This window comes from Crocodylus siamensis, chromosome 3 (assembly GCF_052110815.1).
Source record: "Crocodylus siamensis isolate JL-2025a chromosome 3, ASM5211081v1, whole genome shotgun sequence".
In the NCBI taxonomy this organism is placed as follows: domain Eukaryota; kingdom Metazoa; phylum Chordata; order Crocodylia; family Crocodylidae; genus Crocodylus; species Crocodylus siamensis.
The window spans coordinates 251,127,452-251,149,950 of record NC_143397.1 but is presented as its reverse complement, the minus strand read 5'-3'; the positions used below and the strand labels follow the sequence as shown (position 1 = coordinate 251,149,950).

The following is a 22,499-nucleotide window of genomic DNA, read 5'->3' as shown; positions in this document are numbered from 1 at the left end:
TTTTTGTTTGTTTGTTGTGTTTTTGTGGCTATAAGAGCAATGGCCTCAAGCTGCAGCAGAGGAAATTTTATATTTAGGATTAGGAGGAACTTTCTGACTGTGAGGGTGACCAAGCATTGGGACATGTCAAAGTGGTGGCACCTCCGTATCTGGGAGATTTCAAGAGCAGCTTGGACAGACACTTAGATGGGATGGTTTGGGCAGAGACGATCCTACCTTGATCTAGACTAGAAGATCTTGTGAGGTCCCTTCCAGCCTTATCGTCCTATGATCACGTGGAGATGCTTCACATTTGCCATTGCCACATATTGGGCTACATGTCCCAGGTCCGCCACCATTCCAATAAATGTCAGCAGAAATTATGGAGGATCAGCACCTCAGCAAACCAAGCCCATAATGAGCTAATTTCCCATTAGCTACAGTCCTCCAAAGATGCTAGAGAAGAGCCACACCTGCCCAAGAGCATACAGCTTCATCCTTCCAGCTGTTTATTGCCCAGAGGAAGAACATCCTTTTACAGCGTTAGGGTGTGTCTAGCCAAAGATGAGCATGACCTCGCCTTTTCCCCAACCATTCCCATCCTCTTTCTCATGTCTAGCTGTAATTGCTAGGATGAAGAGAAATCTCTGCAGAAAGAATAGCAAAGAGATGGGAGGAGAGTGAGAATGTTCCTTGCAAATAGATACTAAGAGGGGATGGAAATTCTCAGTGCTGGGGTGGGCAAAGGTGGGAAGAGGCTATTTGGAGAGCCAGCATCTGTGGAGGTGTTAAAGAACAGGCCTGACAGACATCTTTCAGGGATATTTTAGGTATGCTCCATCTTGCCTCAGGGCAGGGGGTTGGCCTAGATGACCTCTTTAGTCCCTGCCACCCCTACTTTTCTATGATTCTTCTGCTTTCCACTGGTGAATGTCATGGTCCAACCCTGCCTGCTTCTGAGAACCTCCTTCTTCCAACTCCTCTTGGAGTCATTGCTCAGCATTTGCAAATAAAGCCATTTCCTGGGGCCACACTATGGATCTAAATGCCTAACCTCGGGTTTCAAAATGTTGCCCTGCCTGCCAGGTTTGGTCCTCCCCTGACCTGTTCTGCTAAGTTGCTGATATAAATACTAGAGAATCTGTGCGGGAACTCTGCCCGCATGCACTTCCTTTCTGTGTCTGGTGTCTCAGGATCCAAAATCACGGGCAGATTTCGACAGAAATTCGCAGTTCGGAGTACTTCAGCAGCATGCCCCCCCTGCCAGCTGAATGCCTCGACATCGACGGCGACTGGAACACGCTCCCTGTCATTTTTGAAGACAGATACGTAGACTTCCCTTACAAAGGTGAGTGATCCACCTCCAACTCTGGACCGCTCACACACCGTGCAGGGATGGGCTTGCTCCCAGATGATCGCAAGAAGTAGCCTTGGCGAGTGGCCAGGCAGAGGGGCACTAAACCAGTGTGAGTGTGCAAGTGGGCACCGTGGCTGCAAGGGGATCCTCTGTTACAGACGGGCTTAAAACCAAGGTCAGTCCAGGCACCTGTGATCATTAAAGGTCCAGGGGATCTTTCCATCAAGGATAGGGACAGGATTTCTGGTCGCATTTCAATATGGAGGGATTGATTCTGCTCATACCTATTTTTCTTTTTTGTTTCAGCAGGGTCCAGAATATGATACTTCCTGTTTTAGAACTACTTTCTCTCTTTCTTTCTTTTTTTTTCCTTTTTTCTTGGGATTAACCATTTAAACCCTAGGACTGGAGGTTAAACCTGAAGGAAAGAACTCCCTTGGAGTTTCACTCCAGCGTTTAATGAAAAATGCAGCGGTGATTTTCTTTGCTGGAGTGACATCTAGTGGTGGGGAAAACCTTGCATAAAACTCCTCTCTAACTCTTCCAAGCCGGCAGCAGAAGGCCGTTCATCAAGCGACATGTTGGCACTTTTCCCTAGGATTAGGGGGAACGGGGGATTTTGTGTTTTGTTTTTAATTTCATGAATTCATACTGAAAAAAAAATGCACTTCTTAATTTCCTGTAATTTTTACCAAGTACTTTACCAAGCATGTTCTGATTTGTGGCAAGTGGATCCGTGTTAATAAGGGCGTAGGCCTGAATTTCCAAAGTGTCTGCCCTCACAATATTTTGAAATACCCAGACGTTATTTTGAAATACCCAGCAAACCACCCCGGGGTTCCTCTCCGCATTTCCAACGCTGGGAAGAATCTTACAAAGCAAAGTGGCATCAGCACTGACCCCAGAGAAAACAGCGGTGCTAGTTTTAGACCATCAATATAACCAAGTTGCGTGATTGTTGGAGGTGCCAAGCACACACAGCTCCAACACGCATTAAGAAGGGACCCTCTCAAGCTCACCCCAGCCACCCTCTTGCACACAGCAAAAACCCGGAGGCATCAATGAGGCAAGGCCAAGTTTTTATTTAGCATGTGTTCTCAAGCACAGCGTACAGCAGCAGTTCCCAAACTCTGACAGGTTGTGCACCGCTAATTTAAAATGATATAAGTTTAGGTACCACCAGCAAATTTTTCAGTTCAACCTTAAGTACCACCAGCAAATTTCTGTCAAATAAAGTAATTATAATAAGTCTGTTGATGCCTACTGGTTGGCTGCATACTGCTGGTGGTACCCGTATTGGAAAACCGCTGCCATAGAGTGAGATCTTGAGAGCAACTTGGTTGCTAGGACATCATCACATTTGGGTCTGGAGTGCGTGTGGGAGCCAAAGGGCCACAATGTACTAGGAACATCCGATATTAGACATGCCTTCATTATTTAGTGGTGTAACTCTTGACCAACACAGTTAATGCTTGAAGAATATTTATTGGGTTGTGTATGTAAGTAGTAAACATGGGCGTTTTGAGCTCTTGTGTAGCCATGAATCCATATTGTATTGGGGTGCTTTGGTACATCCTTATCAACACTAACTTTTTTTTTTTCTTTCAGGGGAGAGTTTGGGCAGGTACCCAGCATTCGAGGGTCCTGCTTTGGACAGCATGCAAATGGACTTAATAAATAACAAGGGGGATCTCACTTCAGATGATAACATTGCATCACCAAAGGGGAAATTCAGGAGAGAGCCTCTACTAATACACACGGATAAGATCAATGGGAATCCCACTTGCATCTATAGCGGTACTGAAGCTTCTGCTTTTGCAGCTGAAGGCTCGACCCAGCACTCGTTATCTCAGGAATATACAGTGAACAAAGAAGGCCAAAGGAAAACTGATGTCTCCCAGGAAAACCTGTTTGTTTCTCGTGAGGAAACAGTTTCTAACTTGGGGCCAGCAGAAGACTGTAAGGCATCAGTGGATGCATCGTTAGCAGCTGATAGACTTGCAACAAGCATTACGCACACGATACCTAGCAATAAGGAATCCCGTAAAAGCGAACCCGTGTTCATCATTAGTGCTCAGTATGAGAACGGGGCATGTGGAACCGATGACTTGTTAGATGGGGCTGAATTAAGTCAAACAGCTACGTCCAAGGATGGTGATGATACTCTCACTTCAGATGAGCTTGCGCTAAATCGACTAAACGGCCTTGGAAAACCAGGGGATCCAGAAAGCAAGACTCTGTTGCCCGCTTTGAAAGCGCTCCCCATTGGTACTTTTGAAGGGAAGCCGTTTCCAAAGGAGCAAAGAGCTGAGGAATGTGAGGAGTTTACCCTGAGTTCTGGAGCTATAAAGAGGTCCTCATCCATAATCTCGGATTCTGGCATTGAGAGCGAGCCGAGTTCGGTGGCCTGGTCCGATGCCCGTAGCAGGGCTTTGGACCTGCCCAGTGACCGCGAGATTCTGCACCAGCTGGTCCGGAGGCACGCCATCCACAGGAACTCACTGGAGGGAGGCCACACAGAAAGCAATACGAGCTTGCCCAGTGGGATTCAGGCATCGCTGACCTCAATTAGCTCCTTGCCATTTGAGGAAGAAGAGAGGGAGGTAGAACTGACCAAGCTGACCAAATCGGTTTCAGCTCCCCAGATCAGTAGTCCAGAGGAGTCCATCGATGACAAGGATTTATCCAGGAGTGATGAAGCAGCCTTGGAGGTGGTGGAGGGGAACTTGCAAAGCTACTTGCATGTCGAATACAGAAGAACTGAGTTAATGGGGGGCTTTGTTGACTCTCAAAATGCAACCCAAAGTGAGCGGTTGGACCCAGGCCCTGCCTCAGGGGAGAGTGCTAATGCCACTGTCAAGCAGGGCATCTGCAGCACTGAGTTACCGGGGGAAGATGAAGATAAGGAAATGTTCACCAAAAGAGACTGTAGTTTGGGATATGCAGAACAACCCGTTAATGTAACAGAGCACCAAGATGATAGCACTGAATGCCCATCGGTGCAGAGAAAAGGCAAGCACGGCTTAAAAACACCAAGCACCTGCACCTACTTGGACACAAATGTAGTTCCAGCTGATGCATATAGCAAGGACCCAAATGAGACACTTCAGTCTGTGGCTGAGGGTTTGAAAATAGGTCAAGACTTTTATTCTATTGCTGGTATATCAGAAGTGGAGAATTTCTCCCACTGCGTGAGCCAGGTGCCAGACTTCTGCTACACTCTTCCAGCTTCTGCAGAGGCGTCAGCCAGACTTGATTCAACGAGAGGAGAGTGCAGCAGTGAAGGCTTGGCGCCCTGTGAGGAAATGCAGGATTTACAAGAAATCACACTCGGTGATGCACCTCCGTTCGTGGACCCTGCTTCAGGGCCCTTTCAGAGCGAGTATCCTCAGGATCCAGATGAGAGGGAGCACAAACTTGTGGCTAACGGCACTGGGTTTCATTCTGTGGCTACAGAAGGCTTAGCCCTGGAGAGCAGAAAGGCTGGCGACGTGGTTAACCTGTCTGTGTCTTGCACTGCCACGTGTCTTCCCTTTTCCTCTGTGCTCAAAGAGACTCCAGCTACGGCTGGCTTCTCTTCAAAGCAGGCTGTGTTCCCGATCACGCGTCAGCCCTTGGGCTCTTTCGGAGTTGTCTCTTCTCATTCAGACGACGTGGATGAAGAGGCCAATGAGAGGATGCTGAAGTAAGAGCATGTAATTACTGCCTTTATTAGTGTTGTGATAATGCCCGGAGGGTCGAACAAGAGTCGAGGTTTCCAGTCTGCTAGTCTCTGTGCAGCCGTCCCTGTCCTGGAGGAATTAAAGTAGAAATAATCTAAATGGACAAAATCAGGGGAATGGAACTAGACTATAGCTCCCCTTTTACAGACAGAGAATTGAGACGGACGCTGAGGTCCAGGTCCTTAAAGATGAAAGGGCACCCAACTCCCACGGGGCTCGGTTGGAAAGGGTTCGTACAGGGAGTCTGTCACAGAGCTGGGAGCTGAGCCCCCGTCTCTTGGCTCTCAGTGCAATGCCTTAGCATTTCCTTCCTTCCTCTCTGCCTCCTCTCCAATATCCTGCACTGACTTGCTCACTAACAACGTATTACAGGATCTGACGTACTATAAATGCTTCTGTTACTTTTGTCCTTGCTTCAACGCTGGGAGAATATGGAGACATAGGCAATTATCTTAAACTAATTCGGTGGGTAAAATGATGGATCTTTAAATTCTTTGCAACTTCTATAATCCCGAGTGGCAGCACATAGCAGGGGTTATGACTGAATACTTCCTCAGTTGATGCCTGTTGCTTCTGCCATCTGCTATTCTAGCCAAATTACGGTTGGTGGGCTCCAGGCCCAAACTGAACAAAGCACTTACATTTGTCCTTGAAGTTAAGCGTGCGCTTAATTCCTCCGCTGTTCGACGCAGCTTTTCACCATCTCGTGTGCTTTGCTAAATCCGAGGCTTTAATGCCCGAAGATGATGACACGGATTGTGACATCGTCCTTATTAATGTACTGGTTGGAGGCATAACTGGGAACTTTGGTGCCCTGGGTGGAGAGTGAGTGTTGAACACAGGAGAGTTTTACCAGAGACTGAAAGACCCCAGCTGCTGTTGCAGCAAAGGCTCCCGTTATGCCGGGGGACACTGTCACAATGGCTCACCACACAGGAGTGGCACTTGCTGCTGCCCAGACTCTCCAGAGGGCATCCTTTTTAGCCCCCGCTCCAAATTGGCACTCAGAGCTAGTGTCCCACTTGCCCACCCCTAGTTTGGGAACTGATATTGGTAAGCAGTTATGTACCTGCTAGTCTACTCAAAGCAAAAGGATGGTTTACATGAGTAACTGCTCACCGGTTGGATGGCTACAGTCTGGCCACAAGATTTGGGGTAAACTATTCTCACTTAGTTCGTGGAGATCAGAGATCAAACTCCACACCGAGGCATTTCCATGAGTGGAGGGTGTCTCTTACTGAGTCAGCAGGCAACAGGCATTTATAAACGTGGGTTGCCTCTATTGGCACATAAATCATTAATTGAAGTGCCAAACCTTAAACGTCACAGTGGAAACTGTTAGACCAAATCTGCAGGCAATGGACTGGTTCTTACCTTAGCTGCTAAGTGTCCGTATAAACTTGAACATCTTCAAAACATCTGCATCAGGATCTGGGGGAACACCTGTTCACCAGAGCGCCCCAAAGGACGGCAAGGACCAACGGTCACAGACTCCTCCAAGGCCATTTCAGGCTGGACATAAGGAAAAACTTCTTTATTCCCAAGCTCCCAAGGCCTGAAACAGACTGCCACCGGAGGTGGTGCAAGCACCTACTCCAGACACTTTTAAGAAACGTTTGGACACTTATCTTGCTGGGATCCTTTGACTCTAGCTGACTTCCTGCCTCTGGGGCAGGGGGCTGGGCCCGATGATCTTATGAGTCCCCTTCCAGCCCTAACGTCTATGAAATAACTACATTCAACTTTACATTAACTTGTTTTAAGGGCATTGTCCCCTCTTTCCCCTTACTTAGCTTAGATTTCTTTGCTAATGTATCTCTAATGTGTCCATCGGATGTCAAACATTTCTCGGTGCTTAGCAGGTGAGCTGGTATGGGGGAAAGTGTTGTCTCCCTGGATACAACCCAGCCCCTTTTGGAACTGATATAGATATGTGTACCAAGCCCTCCATCATCTCTCTCACTTCCCTCAGAGTGATCTTAACTTAGAAGATGCAGTACATGGAGCTTTACCTTCAAAGCTGCAAATGGCTTCTTTTTTTTTTTTTTGCTAGTCCTGTCCCGCTCATTCCTAGTTTAAAGGTTTATTGTTGAACACCCAGTTCCTACTTGTAATTAATTAGTGTATTCTCCAGTTTTTATCAGGCCAAAGAAAAATTTAAAAAAGAAATGAAGATTGAAGGATTTCTGTACAGTGACTTATCTGTACTAGCTTCTGATATCCCATATTTTCCACCAGAGGAAGAGGAAGAAAATTTGGAAGATGGAATTCACCTGGTTGTCTGTGTCCATGGACTGGATGGTAAGACCAAACACACAGGCTGTACAGAAACGCAGCAAAAATGGGGGGGAAAAATGTCATAAGGCTAGATTTCCAATTATGTTAAGCTATCGTAGCCTCATAGGAATAATTTATGCTAGCTCATGGTCCAGCCTATAATATAGCATTTAATCTACTGTAGCTAGAAAGCATTGGTGCAGAAATTTTGAGTATTTAGAGTATCAAGACTTGTTAGAAAAGGGAGAACGTTCATAAAATCAGACCTTTAAAAATCCCTTTCTGCCTGATAAAAATGCCCGCAACTTCCTTACCATTTAAGCACATTAGAATGACCAATTACTGGGTCAGACCCGTAGGTCCATGTTGCCCGGTATTGTGTGGCACACAGTGGCAGATGGGTGTTGAAAGGGAGAGTGAACTGAGTTTGATCAGGGTTTTCCCTGCTTTCTCTCTCTTGCTTGCAGCCTCCAGCCTTTAAAGTCTAAGAAGATCTTATTCAGAGGCTGTGCCCCTCACTCCCCCGCTCAACAGCTACTGATGCCCCTTTCCTCCAAGAATTTGTCCGGTGTGTTTTTTAATCTGGCTCAACTTTTTGAATCGGGCAAATCTGGCGGCAAGGAGTTCTGTGCTTTAATTAAGCACGGTGTGAAAAAGGATGTCCTTTCGTTAGTTTTAAACGTACTACCAACTAATTTCATTTTGTGTCCCCTGGCTCTTGAATTGAGAGAGGCAGTAAATAGTAAATCCCTACTTACTTTCTCTCCACTATTTCGTATTTTGTAAACCCTTATCACATCCCTCCTCAAGCTTCTCTTTTCTAAACTGAATAGGCCTAGCGTAGTCTCTCCTCCTATCGGAGCTCCTCCATACCGCTGATCATCCTTGTTGCTCTCCCCTGCACCTTCACTAGTCCACCTATATCCTTTTTGAGGTGTGGGGACCAGAACTGGGCACAGTATTCCAGTGGTGGCTGTACTGTGGATTTATAAAGGGGCACAGTACTTTCAAATTTGTTTCCAGGTTTTGCCAGGTGAGGAACTGATTGTCACACTGAAAGAAAATTCATTTTTAAGGATGGTGTAAAAATGTTATCTCAAAAAATGTCATCAGAAGAGAAGGCGATTGGCTTTTGAGGAACTGGGAGTGAGGAGTAGTATTGAGAGTAGCACACAGAGCTAGGCTGTAGTTTTTAGGTTTTTTTTCAAATAGGTGGAGTTTAATTGGGAAATGCCAATCAACTGAAAGTGCAACTGTTTGCAGGAATGTACCGTTTTGGATAGAAATGGTTTCTTAGCTCCAGGTTGCTGATCAAATATAGGAGGGTGGGGTGTTGGGGACAGGGAGAAAGAAACCCGGTGCTTGGAGCAGATGAGGGACTTGAGGTTGTGTCTCTCACCTCATAGGTTCAGAGCTGTCCTAGGAAAAGGCACCTTCTCATTTTGGAGATCTTGCTAATTTTTTTGTGATCTAGGAAAGCTTTTTTTAAAGCCAGCCGTTAATGGTAAATATATCAAGGGAAGGTGTGTTTGAGCTGGATTATACCTTTAGGCACAGTTCTGTATTATAGCGCATAGAGACATCTCCCCGAGGTACAGTGCACTGGGAGACCGTAGAGCAGATAAACCACCCCAATGTACCCCTGTGTTTGGTTTGGGAGAGCAAGACAAAGTCAATGTGCTCCTGAACAGGCTACAGCCTGGTCACCTTAATCTCTTCTGGCTAAATAGAAGGTGGAAGGACAGAGCCTCTATCTGTTGCCCTGATGGGGAAAGAATCTGGCATGTTGCCCATATGCACGCTGCAACACTTGGACTGACAACCTGAGTGGTCTGCATGCATCTGCTGGATGCATGGATGTAATCTCTTTTATTTGGCTCACCATGAACTGAAAAGTTTTATGAAGTTCTCTGTGTTCCTAGGTAACAGTGCGGATCTGCGACTCGTAAAGACTTTTATAGAACTGGGACTCCCCGGTGGAAAACTGGACTTCCTGATGTCTGAAAGAAACCAGGTAGAATAGGACCCATTTGTGCCCTGCAACCCCTCTCCCTCTCCTCCTCTCCGGAAGCCACTGAAATGTAGGTCTCACGGGATGGTTTATCAGAAAAAGGCCATAGTAGTAGGGTAGCATTGAGGTGATGCTGTTGTAATGGTGCAGGAAATATGTGACAGGCAATAATTCTTGTAGGTGATATGGCTTATCAAATCAACTGCATGGTCAGGATAGACACAAACAAACATTTGGGTACCCATAGCATTCTTAAAAACATAGAAAATCAAAGTTGGAAGGGACCTCAGGAGGTCACATCTAGTGCAACCCCCTGCTCAAAACAGGACCAGCCCCAACTAGGTCATCCCAGATGAAGCTTTGTCTACCCGGGTCTTAAAAGCCTTCAAGGATGGAGACTCCACAGCCTTTCTTGGTGATCTGTTCCAGTGCTTCACCACCCTCTTCTTGAGAGGTTTTTCCTAATATCTAACCTAAATGTCCCTTGCTGCAACTTGAGTCCATTGCTCCTTGTTCTGTCATCTGCCCCCGCTGAGAACAGTCCAGCTCCATCCTCTTTTGAACCCCTCTTCAGGGAGTTGAAGGCTGCTATTAAATCCCCTCTGTCTTCTCTTCTACAGACTAAATAAATCCAGCTCCTTCAGCCTCCCCTCACAAGGCATGTGTCCCAGCTGCCTGACCATTTTTGCTGCCCTCCGCTGGACTCTCTCCAGTTTGTCCACATCCTTCCTGTAGTGGGGTACCCAAAACTGGATACAGGACTCCAGATGTGGCCTCCCCAGTGCCAAATAGAGGGTGGGAAAGAGGAATAAAGTGGATCTCTTGCTGTGATATATCTTGTGTTAGTTCCTGTGAGAGACCTGAGGAATGGTAATGTGGTCCTCAAAATCCTGTCTATGGCTACCTCAACTATGCAGTTGGTCCAATAAAAAATACCACGCACAAGGATTCTTGCCTCTCGCATAGTAGCAAGGGACATTTCAGTGTCAATCGGGTCTTACGACACCCCGTGGAGAGATGTTGTAATTGCACCTACTGTTTGGGGCAGGTGGCTTTGTCCCCACTCCTTGCTACAGAGTGGGTGTGTCTACATGTTCATTAACGTGCCTTAGATACTGCTCATTTAGTTCAATACTTTCTTAATAAAGTACTAACTAAATGCACAGTACCTAGAGTTACTGCACAGTAGCGCAGCTGCATGGTTATTTAGTGTTACTTACTAGGCAATCGCACAGCATTATTAAGTTAGTAGCTCGGTTCTTGCTGCAACACGTTACTATACAGTATTATTTGGGGAATATGCAGTAAGCATCTTATGCAGACATGCCCAGTGAAATCTGGGGTAAATTACTCCATAGTAAATGTTCTGTGTGTCTGCACCCTTCAAGAGAAATCCCATTAGGAGTTTTCTGCAGCGTCCTGCACAAAAATCCTGATTTAACTCTGATTTAGGGTAAGGAAAATATTTCTCATTGAAGACTCTGGTTCTCCAGGCCTGATCCTAATGCCATTGAATATGACTGTGAACTAAGAAATGATGTCAGTGACCATCAGATCAAGACCTTGGGGAAAAGACACTGTTACAAGTATCATGGTCATTGCAAACACAATGGCTTCATAAATCTATTGTCTGATGTGCAGCATCGCTCAGAACAGAAGGAAAGGAATGTACCTAATAATGTCAATTGTAAATGCTTAAGGTGGTGCAGTGCATCCATTACTGGGGAAAGGGAGAGGGTTGCTAGTCTTGGGTTCGTTTGGTGTTTCTTCTGTTTAGTGGAGAGTGGTTAATTTCCTTGAATGATAAAGAAGGTATTTTAACATCTGTGTAATGCAAAGCACTAACAATTCATGTTGTGCCCGTGGTGTAATATAGAGTGACACATTTATTTAGTATATAGAATGCATAATGCATATTCATTCACAGAGTCAGGATTTCCAGTGCCAGTCCAAAACATTAACTTGCTTTAATGACAGTACTGGGACAAAGGGAGAGCATTTTCTGTTTCTTTGCATGGAAGATTTCTTTTCCAGAGGGAAGGCAGCTGTTGAATGGACTGAACTCTTGCTGCCCTCAAGTGGTATCAGTAGAGGTCCTGTATTTAGAACAAATGCAAAATTATATTAACAAGGTGAATGCCTTGTATTACAACCAAAGGCCTGATAGGGTTTTACAAGCATGAAAGAAGTCAACTTTACCTTTACCTCTGTTATCTAGAGCAGGGGTGTCCATCTCATCTGGCCCCAAAGGCTGGATCAAGACTGTGGAGCGGTCTACAGGCTAGATCAGACCCACAGGCCGGCCCCATCCCTGGAACCAGTATGCAAGGTTGGTCTAGCACAGGCTGCTCATACAGCATGTGCCTCAGACCAACCCTGTGTGCTACATGCAATATGTGCTTGCTAAGGCCTGGGGCTTGTATGCAGATCCTGAACTGCATGAGGTGCCTATTCTGACGAGGCCAGTCTGTGGGCCCAATCCAGACAAGCCTAGAGCCAGTGAGAAGGGCTGGTTTGGTGGGGTACAGTGTGTAAACTGGATCCAGCCCCATGCACCACATGCAGCATACACTGGTCCTCCTCCAGGGTCACGCTGCTTGCATACTGGACTAGTGCGGTGTCCTGGCTCTGGTCTTCAGGGATGGTTGATGCACCTAACTCAGCCCCAGAGTGTGTGCCAGACTGGCTGCGTGCACCCAATGTGGGTTCAGGGCAAGCACGTACCATGTGCCATTGCAGGATCAGTCCAAGACTCACAAGCCGAATCCAACCTATGGACCACATTTCTGACACTGCTGAACAAGAGTGTGGTGAGCTGTTGTCCTCATTTTATTTTGTGGAAAATTAGAGCATGGAGAAGAAAAGCCACTTGGCTGAGGTCTTAGCAGCCCCCCCCTCCCCCCCATAGAGCTGGGTTCTGAATTCATGTATCCTACTCCTGTGCCTATAACTTGCATATTGTCTTGACCCCCTGCACTGAGAGAGTGATATTGTGGCCATACCAGATCTGCAGTGCAGGCTGCCAAACTACATGTTGCATTCCCAGGGGGAAAAAATGTAAATCTGTTCCATTTGGAAAATTGTTTGTTAGACATTTGACACGATGCATCTGACCGAAAACAGTCCCTGAAATGATACTGAGGCATAAAAAACAGACAGGTGAGCTACGCCTCTGTATGCTGTTTGTCTGTGATTTACACTTGGGATAGTATTTGTTTTCCAGTTTTAAATAGCCTACAAGATTCAAGATAATGAGCTCAGGAAAAAAATCATTAATTATATTGATGCAGGCAGGAGGGTAGTGGACTGCTTTTAGTTTATGAGAAGATTTATTTTAAGGCAGTATAGGATATGCTTGTGTTTTCCTTTGCAAGGCCTGCAATTAGCAAGATGAATTTTGTCACAAAAGCATTAATTACTAAATATGTTTTCCCTGAATGTGTGTGACAACATTTGATGATTGTTTCCCTAGAATCTCATTAGTTTTGAATTTGATTTAGAGTCCTGTTGGTTCGCCAAATGACACAGTTCTAAAAAAAGGAGGATCACTTGCAGTCCTGTAGACTTGGCAGTTTATTATTTATTTCATTGCATTGCGAGTGGCAGTATTGTCATGAGTCATATATAATGTAGAACCTCTGCTACAGCCTATCATCTTACTGATTAACTGTCAAATACCAAACAACAATTTATGATAACAGTGCAATCATCCTGTGATAACTTTGTTAGAGCCCACAGTAATGGTGCACAGGTTTATAGTGCTATAACCCCATTCTCATTAAGAAACTGGAGAACTGTGGTGTCGACACCCACGCAGTCAATTGGGTCGCCAATTGGCTGGAGGGTAACACCCAGAGAGTGGTGGTGGAGGGTTCATTTTCGTCCTGGAAGGACGTGGGCAGTGGGGTCCCACAGGGCTCGGTCCTCGGGCCCGCACTGTTCAACATCTTCATCAATGACGTGGACGAGGGGTAAAAAGCACCCTGTTCAAATTCAAATCTGCTGATGACACTAAGATGTGGGGGGATGTGGGCATGCCAGAAGGGAGGAATAGGCTGCAATCAGACCTAGACTGGTTACAGGGGTGGGCAGATGAGAATAGGATGGGATTCAACACCGACAAGTGCAAAGTGCTGCACCTGGGGAGGAACAACCGGCACCATACCTACAGGCTGGGGAACTCCCTTCTCGTCAGTCCAGAGGCAGAAAAGGATCTTGGAGTCACCATTGATGCCAAGATGAACATGGGCCGGCAGTGTGGGGAGGCAGTGAGGAAGGCCAACCGCACCTTGTTGTTTATCCACAGATGCATCTCGAGCAAGTCCAAGGAGGTGATCCTCCCCCTCTATGCGGCACTGGTCAGGCCACAGCTGGAGTGCTGTTTCCAGTTCTGGGCGCCGTGTTTCAAGAGGGATGTGGACAGCATGGAGAGGGTCCAGAGGAGGCCACTTGTATGATCGGGGGCAGCAGGGCAGGTCCTATGAGGAGAGGCTATGGGACCTGAACCTGTTCAGCCTCCACCAGAGAAGGCTGAGGGGGGATCTAGTGGCCTGTTACAAACTAGTCAGAGGGGATCAGCAGGCACTGGGGGAGTCCCTGATCCCCTGAGCTCTACCAGGAGTGACCAGGAATCACGGTCCCAACCTGGCAGAGGGTAGATTCAGATTAGACATCAGGAGGCGCTACTTCACGGTCAGGGCGGCTAGGATCTGAAACCAACTTCCAAGCGAAGCGGTGCTGGCAGGGGGTCGGACTTGATGAACTGCTCGGGTGCCTTCTGACCCTACTAACTATGAAATCCATTCTGTCCTAATAATGCACTACATCTTACATGCCCACATTTCTTTTCCTGTATATGTGAGTGGGCTGAAATTCAGTGTTGCCAAGCATCTCAGTTTCCACTGATATCAAGCCAGGCCACTTTAGGAACCTCATATTCATAGCGTTGGTCCAAGCGATGCGAGCTTAGCGTGTGGTTCTGATACATTAGTAACTTTGTGACTAAGGGTGTTTTCTCATTCAGCAAAATACTGTCTGTCAAGCCTCATGTACAACAAGGTGAGAGGCTGCAATCATTTTGTTTGCCTGTTCCTGTAAACCCTGCAGCGGCAGTTTTAGAGATATTATAAGCTGGTTTCACCTCCTCCGTGTGCATTATCAACAAACCTGTGAGGCTCCGACCAGTATATATTTGTGACATACCAGAAGCAGTGGGACACCTCAAGTGCCACCAAAAGAGAACCTCATGCTATGCGCCTTCATCAGTATTAATGCTGTAGGAGAAGCAGAAGCCCTATGAGGAAAAGCTGAGGAACCTGGACCTTTTCAGCCTCCACAAGAGAAGGCTGAGGGGGGATCTTGTGGGTGCCTTCAAATTCACTGGGGGGGCAGGGGAGGGAGAGAGGGGAGGCAGCAGGGAATAGGAGATGACCTATTCCCAAGCACCCTTGGGAATAACCAGGAACAATGGCCACAAGCTGATAAGGAGTATTTAGGTTGGGCATCAGAAAGAACTTCTTCACAGTTAGGGTTGCCACAGTCTGGATTGGGCTTCCAAGGGAGGTGGTGCTCTCCCCTACCTTGGGGATCTTCATGAAGAGACTGGACGAGCACCTGGATGGGGTCACAAGACCCCAGCACTCTTTTCTGCCCAGGCAGGGGGTCTGACTTGAAGATCCATTGAGGTCCCTTCCAACCTCAGCACCTATGAAACTTGGTTTGAGGGAGTCTATAGAGTTTACCAACAAGTGGGAGAGCCCTCAGATTATCTGTTTGTTTGTAAATGAAGCATGTTTAATCGTCATGGAATCACTGAAAATCAATAAACAACAAACAGGTTTTATAAAGTCCTTTCAGGGGAAAAAACCCAACTTAGAAGTGACTTGCAAGATGAAAAAAATAGGATTTATGTTTTCTTCCTTTCCTAGCTCCTGGGATAAACTACAAAAAGGATGCTTGGGTGTTCTTATTTTCTTGCTTGTCTTTTACCTCAGAACTGTAATTTGACCATTTTAGTTTTTGGAAGGGCCATAAAAAATTGAGAGATGATTATGTTTTTCAGTTAATACCATTCTCTCTTCACCAGACTGATACTTTTGCTGATTTTGATACAATGACTGACCGATTGCTGGATGAAATTATTCAACACATCCAGTTATACAACCTCTCCATATCCCGAATAAGGTAAAACCCATGGATGCTTAATTGTCTGTGCTTGCCTATGACTGAGGGCAAATTTATGTTTAATCATCACCTCCACATAATTTGTGGTCTGGTTCAAAGCTCACTGAAGTTATAGAGAGTCTTTCTAAGACTTTTGGTGGGCTTTGAAGTCTTTATTTACTTTGTTTTACTTTATTTTGTGAATGAAGATGCTTTTTATACAGTCCATAACTGGAAGAGGGAACGTTAAGCTAAAAATGCTATGGAAGAGAAAGTAAATGGGAAAGCATGTCCAAAGTCATCAAAGAACAATCAATTTAGTCACATATTCCATCTATATGGAGGAAAGACAAGCAATGCATGCTACATGCAATCAGTGTTGCCCATGAATGTAATTGGGGTCGCTACATGCAAGCAGGGTTGTAAGTCAATACTTTTGACTGATAATCTACAAACTTTTTACTGATGACACTTAGTTTTACTGATGTATTTACTGACATATGTTTTACATAATGTAAATGTAACCCTTCTACCAGGCCAGTCCTTAGACAAGGACAGGTTCAAATGTAGAGTCCAGCTATAGTAGAAATGTTCAGTTTGTTGATAAAAAAAAAAAGTTTGCAGATAGTTGTAAAAGAAACAACACTATTGGACTGGCAACCTTACTTGAACCATTGCTGCAGTCCACACTATGCTGCCTCCCTCCCAGAGATATCCTCCTCACCCCCACTTCCTTATGCGCCTACAATTGCATCTTGTACTATGTTATCCCCATCCTCATCTCTCAGCCTTATGCCTACTGGCCCTGTCCCCCCATCCTGGCATGGATCCCCAAAGAAAGACTACAATCTGCCTACCTATAGCAGTGTGTTACAGGAAGGCATGCAACATCATCACCAATAACACATGGCTAGGATGGGAGGGGTTAAGGGCTACAAAGCTCTGAGAGAATGCCTCCTGCAAGGTGCTTTGCTCCTGCTCAAACAGCAGGTGATGCTGTTGTCTTTCAACATTTGCCTTTGATGTGGGATCTTCAATAAAGCTCTAGTTGCTTAGTATTTTTGTGGATGACTCAATTTTTTGTATACATTTTATGGACAGGCCATTTTACACTTTTTTTTAATGGCCTATCTATAAATTTATAAACAGTCGGCCACCCTGCATGAAGCTGTATTTAAAGGAATACATAGGCGGTTCTTCTGTGAGTGTCATTTTGTCTCTCCCAACAGTTTCATTGGTCATTCCCTTGGTAATGTCATCATCCGATCGGTACTAACCCGACCTAGGTTTCGCTATTACCTCAACAAGCTCCACACCTTCCTGTCCCTTTCTGGGCCTCACCTGGGAACCCTCTACAACAACAGTACTTTGGTTAGTACAGGTAAGGGTTTGTGGAAAAAGCTCAGTTGCTTTTTATGCATGAAGGGCCCATTAGGAAGACTCTGTCTGAATGAGATCATGGTACTGACTTGTGCTTTTGTGTTCTTAACTGAAGCTTTGGGGACTATTTCCACCAGACCTCAAGGCCCCTCAAATTTATCTTTGAGTTTTTGTTCATCAGCATTGAGGAATCTTAGCCTGTTTCCTGAATTAGGAAAACATACACACGTAGTCTGAAGTGTAGGTCCCATGTCTGTAAACTGGTTCTTAGCTCTAAAATCCCATTCTGTGTCCTTGAAAATGCAGTGTCTATATGAAACCCCAGCATCAGTTAATTTTGCTAATAGTAGCTGCTCCTCTATTCAGCATCATATTACCTGCAAAAACATGAGAATAGGATAATGCTCTGGCAAGTGTAGTCCTTGCCCCATCTAGACTCCAAAGAGAGTCCACCTCTAGGGCTGATGGACAAGGATTATGGTGCAGGGTCTAGCTCTCTTGGGTCCTTATGCCATCTGCTCACAGCAGTAGAGAATCAGTAAGACCCTTAGACTTTCCTAGCTACTGGGCACCACCATAAGGAAAAAAAAGCAGCATTTTATTTGTCTTGTAGATCTAAGGCTGGTGTGTTGGTACATGCCTTTCTCTTAACCTGGGAAGTGTTTTTTTTCTAAGGTGAAGACAGCTAGCCTGTTAACTGGCAAAGAGGATAAAAGCCCATGTCAACTGTCATTTCAGGCCTGTGGATCATGCAGAAGTTGAAAAAATCAGGATCCCTTTTGCAGCTTACCTTCAGGGACAACGCAGATCTACGCAAGTGTTTCCTGTACCAGCTCAGCCAAAAAACAGGTGCATAGCATATGATGTGGCTGTCTAGAAAGATGGAGCACCTTCAGAAAGATCCTATATTAAGGTGTTCACAAGGTTTAGAAGGAGGAAGGTTTGGAGGGTGTTTTTTATTATCTGGGCAGTGTGATTTTGGGGTCCTTTTGTTGCTGGGTTTTTTTTTAACCGCACCATGATATTCCACAGCCGAGGCTGTGACAGGAGGAGGAAATTAATGAAAGTTTTGTCTTACTTGTGATTGAGTTTTCACCTGCAGGCCATGCTTTCTCTCATAGTACCGTAATTGATCATACACCTCTCTCTTTCCTTCCTTTAGCTGTATTGCTTTCTGTACAAATCCCTGTGATAGCAATAATCTATACATCCTGCAGCCCAGTTCTTTGTGCTCCTAGTTACTTAAGTGATCTGTGGATCAGAGCCTAGCTTCAGTCCTGTACTACTTCATGAGTCTTGCAGCATGCAGTGCTATATATGACGACTCCTTTCACAATGAAAGCGATGTGCTCCATAGTTCATAGGCTTATAACCAGCCTATCTCTTTTCCTATAGATCTGGTTTATGCATTGAGCTAAACAGTGATTGTTAATGAAGTTTAAATTCAGGCATCTTAGCAAATCTGGGTGCATGAGCAATAAATTAACAAAGAAAAATAAGCAGACAAAGTTCTTTGGGTGAATCTGGTATCTTTTATTAGACCAAGTTAACAAAGAGAAATAACACATTTGGGGGATAAATTCCAAACGTCACAGACGTTTAATCACCAACTGGAAAGGAATGGCTGTACCCTATATTTAAAAAAAAAAAAAGCCAAAAAATGCTTCAGAGTCCATAGTAAGGATATCAGTCCAAATATATTCAATTCCCTCTCCAGCCTGGTCATGTCTGTGATGTGTATTTCTTTAAAAAAAAAAAAATAAATGAATAAATTTTCTAAAGTAATGGGAATGTCATGCCTTCCTGAGTAGCCACATGACACCATTACTGGAAACCTCATCCTTCATCTCTGTTTTACCCACATACCTTGTTTATTTATGGCAGTCATTCGTTGCATCAGTCCCGAATCTAGGTAGGCCTCACTGCTGAGAACACGGACATACATGAGAGCTCCACTGAGCCTAATAGGAAATCTTCTGTGTGTGACGTTACTCGCATGCATGAGTTTCTTGATGGAGGCCATAGATCAAAAATTCTTCCAGGCAGAGACAGTGCTCTTACATTTTTCTTCTCAGCATCTTAGTGTGCTCAGGGATTAAGAAGAAATGAGCATTGGCAACCATTTGCCTCCCAGCAATGACATCTGTTTTTTGGGCGGCAATAACCTTTACAAATATATGCCACTGATATTCTTCATGTGACATTTGTATCATGAAATTTAGAACATGTAAACATGACATCATCCTGGCAACGTTGTCGTTGTTATATATCACTCCAGTATAAACTATATGATGGATTTCTTTGTTCCAGGTCTTCAGTACTTTAAAAATGTTGTGCTCGTGGCATCTCCCCAAGACCGATATGTCCCATTTCATTCAGCAAGAATAGAAATGTGCAAAAATGCACTTAAAGACAGACACACAGGTACGTTAAGATCCTTTCCATGTTTCCTGTGCCATTTGCTAGCTTTGTTGCTGAGCAAGGTCTTTAGTTTAACTGAGGATGTAGCATCATCATGATTCATTAGCACAATAAAAAAATTAAAACTTAGGTGTTAATTTGATAAGCAGAACTGTGCTTTCTTCCCACAGCAAGCTACTGAAATCAATTCAGAGCAACTTACGGAACTCTTTGATAAATAATAAATTTCAAGTTGGTTTCAAAGGGCTCTCCTTTCTTACCTTTTTTTTAAAGAAATGTGCTGATAACAATAGAATCCATTTGTAGCAATGTTGCTTTCCAGCTTCTTGCATTACCAACATTTGATCACCTTCTTTTTGATGTAATGAGCCTTGTCTAAAGACCATCAAAGTCTTGTCTTTCATTTCAGTAGACTTTGATTATGCCCTGCATGATTTAAGTGTCGGTGACATGTGAAATCATGTCTCTGTGAATAAAATTCATGAGCTGCATTCATGACTAGGTGCAAATCCCTCAACTTCAAGACCTGCTTATGTCTAAATTGTACTGGACTGTGATTGTCTTTATTATCAGCTTATAGACTGTTTCTTTAGAAGGTACAGCCATTCTGGTTTTCTACAGCTCTCAGAAAATATAAAATATGGTGTATCCAAAGTCATTCTTTTTGCATCAATGTCACATGAACGAATAGGGTTACTCCTGGTAAGTGGGAAGAGAAATCCAGGGCTAATCGGTTAGACAGTTTGGTGTTGTGCATCGTCAGGATCTGAACTAAAGCACAGCTCCATTTCTTTCCAAACCCAGATACAAGCTGAAGAGAGAAGGGCTCAGCAGTGTAAGTAGCAACTTCAGCAGCCTCAGCAGACATGCTGTTGAGCCCTGGGGAGCAAGGAGGAGAGTGCTGAGCACTGTGGGGTGTTAGTGGCCCCCTCTCTAAATTTGCTAGTGTGCTTCTTATCCCACCCTAGTTCTGCTACTGCATCTTCTCACCAGTGTCTCAGACCTGCTCCTTTAGGGACAGCATAGTAAATCCAGATCCAAGTTTCATATACATCATTCAGGTCCCTACAGAGCACTTGCTGGTTTCCTAGACAGCTACCCATATCCCGTACGCAGGTCAGCAGGTCAGCTTAGTATTCAGGAATACTCTGCATAGTCTTTGGGCTCCTTTGCCAAGTCCCTAAGTACCTGCATACCCCATCAGTAATCCTTCTAGAGTCTGCCTTGCAGAGAGATATGGCTCCAAGTCTGTTTTCATTGAAGAGATGCATGGTTTTGCTCTTGACTTCAGTGGGACCAGATTGAATTCTGACGTAGTTTATGAAGCCTACCTATAACCTACCTAGCAGATCCAGCAGGCTGCTTTGGGTCCATTTCTGATCAACTGTGTTATGACACTTGCTACACATTTATAATGGGCTCTTCTCTAGAAATTAGTGTTTTGTAACAACTTTCTGATTTCTTGGTCAGTTGTAATTACAGTGAAGCATCAACTCAGTGCAACACCTGAATACCGGTATGACCATTGCCTGCCTTTTAAAATCTTCTGCAGGTCCTGTTTATGCAGAGATGATAAACAACCTCCTCCAGCCTTTGATTGGAGCAAAGGACTGCACTTTAATAAGACACAACGTGTTCCATGCCCTGCCAAACACCGCCAACACGCTGATCGGACGGGCGGCTCACATAGCAGTGCTGGACTCTGAACTCTTCCTGGAAAAGTTTTTCCTCGTGGCAGGACTCAACTACTTCAAATAGTGCCTGAAGGACTGGGTAAAACAAAGGGAAGCATTTTGTTCAGTGAAGTAGAATCCCTTAGCCAAACGAGTGCAGTATTAGCAATGAGAAATATGCACGTGATCAGGTGGGACATTACCACTCCCTCCATTTCCATTTATGTTTCAGAGAATAAAGTGCTATGGCTTAAAGGTATTCAAGCTTCCAAACATTGGTGCTTTTGGAAGACATAAGTATTCACAGTTGGTTTCTGTTCTTTGTTCTCATAACGACGAAAGCTCCTTCGGATTTAGTGAAGCAAGCGTAAGAAAGCCAACTCTTTAGGTGTGATTGGACCCGTATGATCTCCATTATTAACCCAGGAATGCAGTCACCCTTGGTCATTACTCACGTACTTATTAACAGAGCTGTACATCTGTAGCATTTTTGTTGGAATAGTTAACACAAGAGGAAAGAAGCATATATGAACTCAGGTTAAAACCTCCTTTCTGATGAACTGGAAAAAAATGACATATATTTATGTGATCAGAATCCTTGATAGATGCAGCAGTTAGGTTTGTCTAAAGAAAATACAGAGATATTCCATTATCGTGATGAATCTGTACCATTCATACCTTCAAAGCATGGGAAAGGGAAAAGAAATATTTTAAACAGAAGGAAAAAATCTTGAAAAGTCTCTTTATTTCTTGTTTATTTTTAATCCTTTAAGTCTAAAAAAGAAGTACTCAAGATAGAAACAGCCAAGCCAAGAGGAAGATATTGGGGGAAAAACATGGAATATTGTCATCTGTCAACATGTCTCCTGTTCATATTTTAAAAAACACCTTGTTTTGCTTATCTTTATGACCTCAGAGGTACAGTTTTTATTTTTTAAATTTGTACCTAAGTGCATTATCCCCAGGGTGTAAAAGTTTTGTCACTCTAAGCTGGCAATCAAAGTCATTCCAATGACACCAGGATCAAGTTAGTCAAAGGGAATAGGTTGGCAACTTTTCCCAAAAAAAACCCCCTTAAAATATAGGACTCTTCCATTAGGTCCTTTCTGGAATATGTTAACCCCAAAGTGGAAAGCTATATAGCATTCCAATTACTATCATTTAGAGCTGGTTGAAAATTTGTGAAGGGAAATTCATGAAAAATAAATACCTACATAGCTTTTCCAGGTTTGAAAGACTCACTTTTCACTCTCTAATGGGGGGGTGGGGGGGTTATAAAGGATTTTTATGAAAATGTTATCAATCAACAGTTGAAATGGCAAAGTTCAATAACTTTCAATGAGTTTTTCATATCATTTTGATAACTTTTCAATAAAGTAGAATATAACAATTTTACAAGGGACAAATTTTAGGGGAAAAAAAGGTCAAGTTCTTCATGCACCAAAACTGTTTTTGAAAAAAAAGACAGGTTTTTTGATTTTTATGATGCCCATTTTTTTCCAAAAAAATTTTGACCA

General features: G+C 44.3%; 1 protein-coding gene across 1 annotated transcript in view; it reads left to right on the top strand.

Moving 5' to 3' along the window:
- FAM135B (family with sequence similarity 135 member B) overlaps positions 1 to 22,163 on the top strand; it is a 310,367-nt gene extending 288,204 nt beyond the window's left edge. The window contains exons 12-20 of the mRNA XM_090040700.1: positions 1,173 to 1,327; positions 2,945 to 5,021; positions 7,193 to 7,359; positions 9,258 to 9,349; positions 15,432 to 15,529; positions 16,738 to 16,889; positions 17,627 to 17,737; positions 19,199 to 19,312; positions 20,862 to 22,163. Of these exons, the coding sequence (XP_089896826.1) occupies positions 1,173 to 1,327; positions 2,945 to 5,021; positions 7,193 to 7,359; positions 9,258 to 9,349; positions 15,432 to 15,529; positions 16,738 to 16,889; positions 17,627 to 17,737; positions 19,199 to 19,312; positions 20,862 to 21,067 (3,172 nt within the window). The 3' untranslated portion in view covers positions 21,068 to 22,163. The remainder of the gene's footprint in view (positions 1 to 1,172; positions 1,328 to 2,944; positions 5,022 to 7,192; positions 7,360 to 9,257; positions 9,350 to 15,431; positions 15,530 to 16,737; positions 16,890 to 17,626; positions 17,738 to 19,198; positions 19,313 to 20,861) is intronic.
- The last annotated feature ends 336 nt before the right edge of the window (positions 22,164 to 22,499 follow it).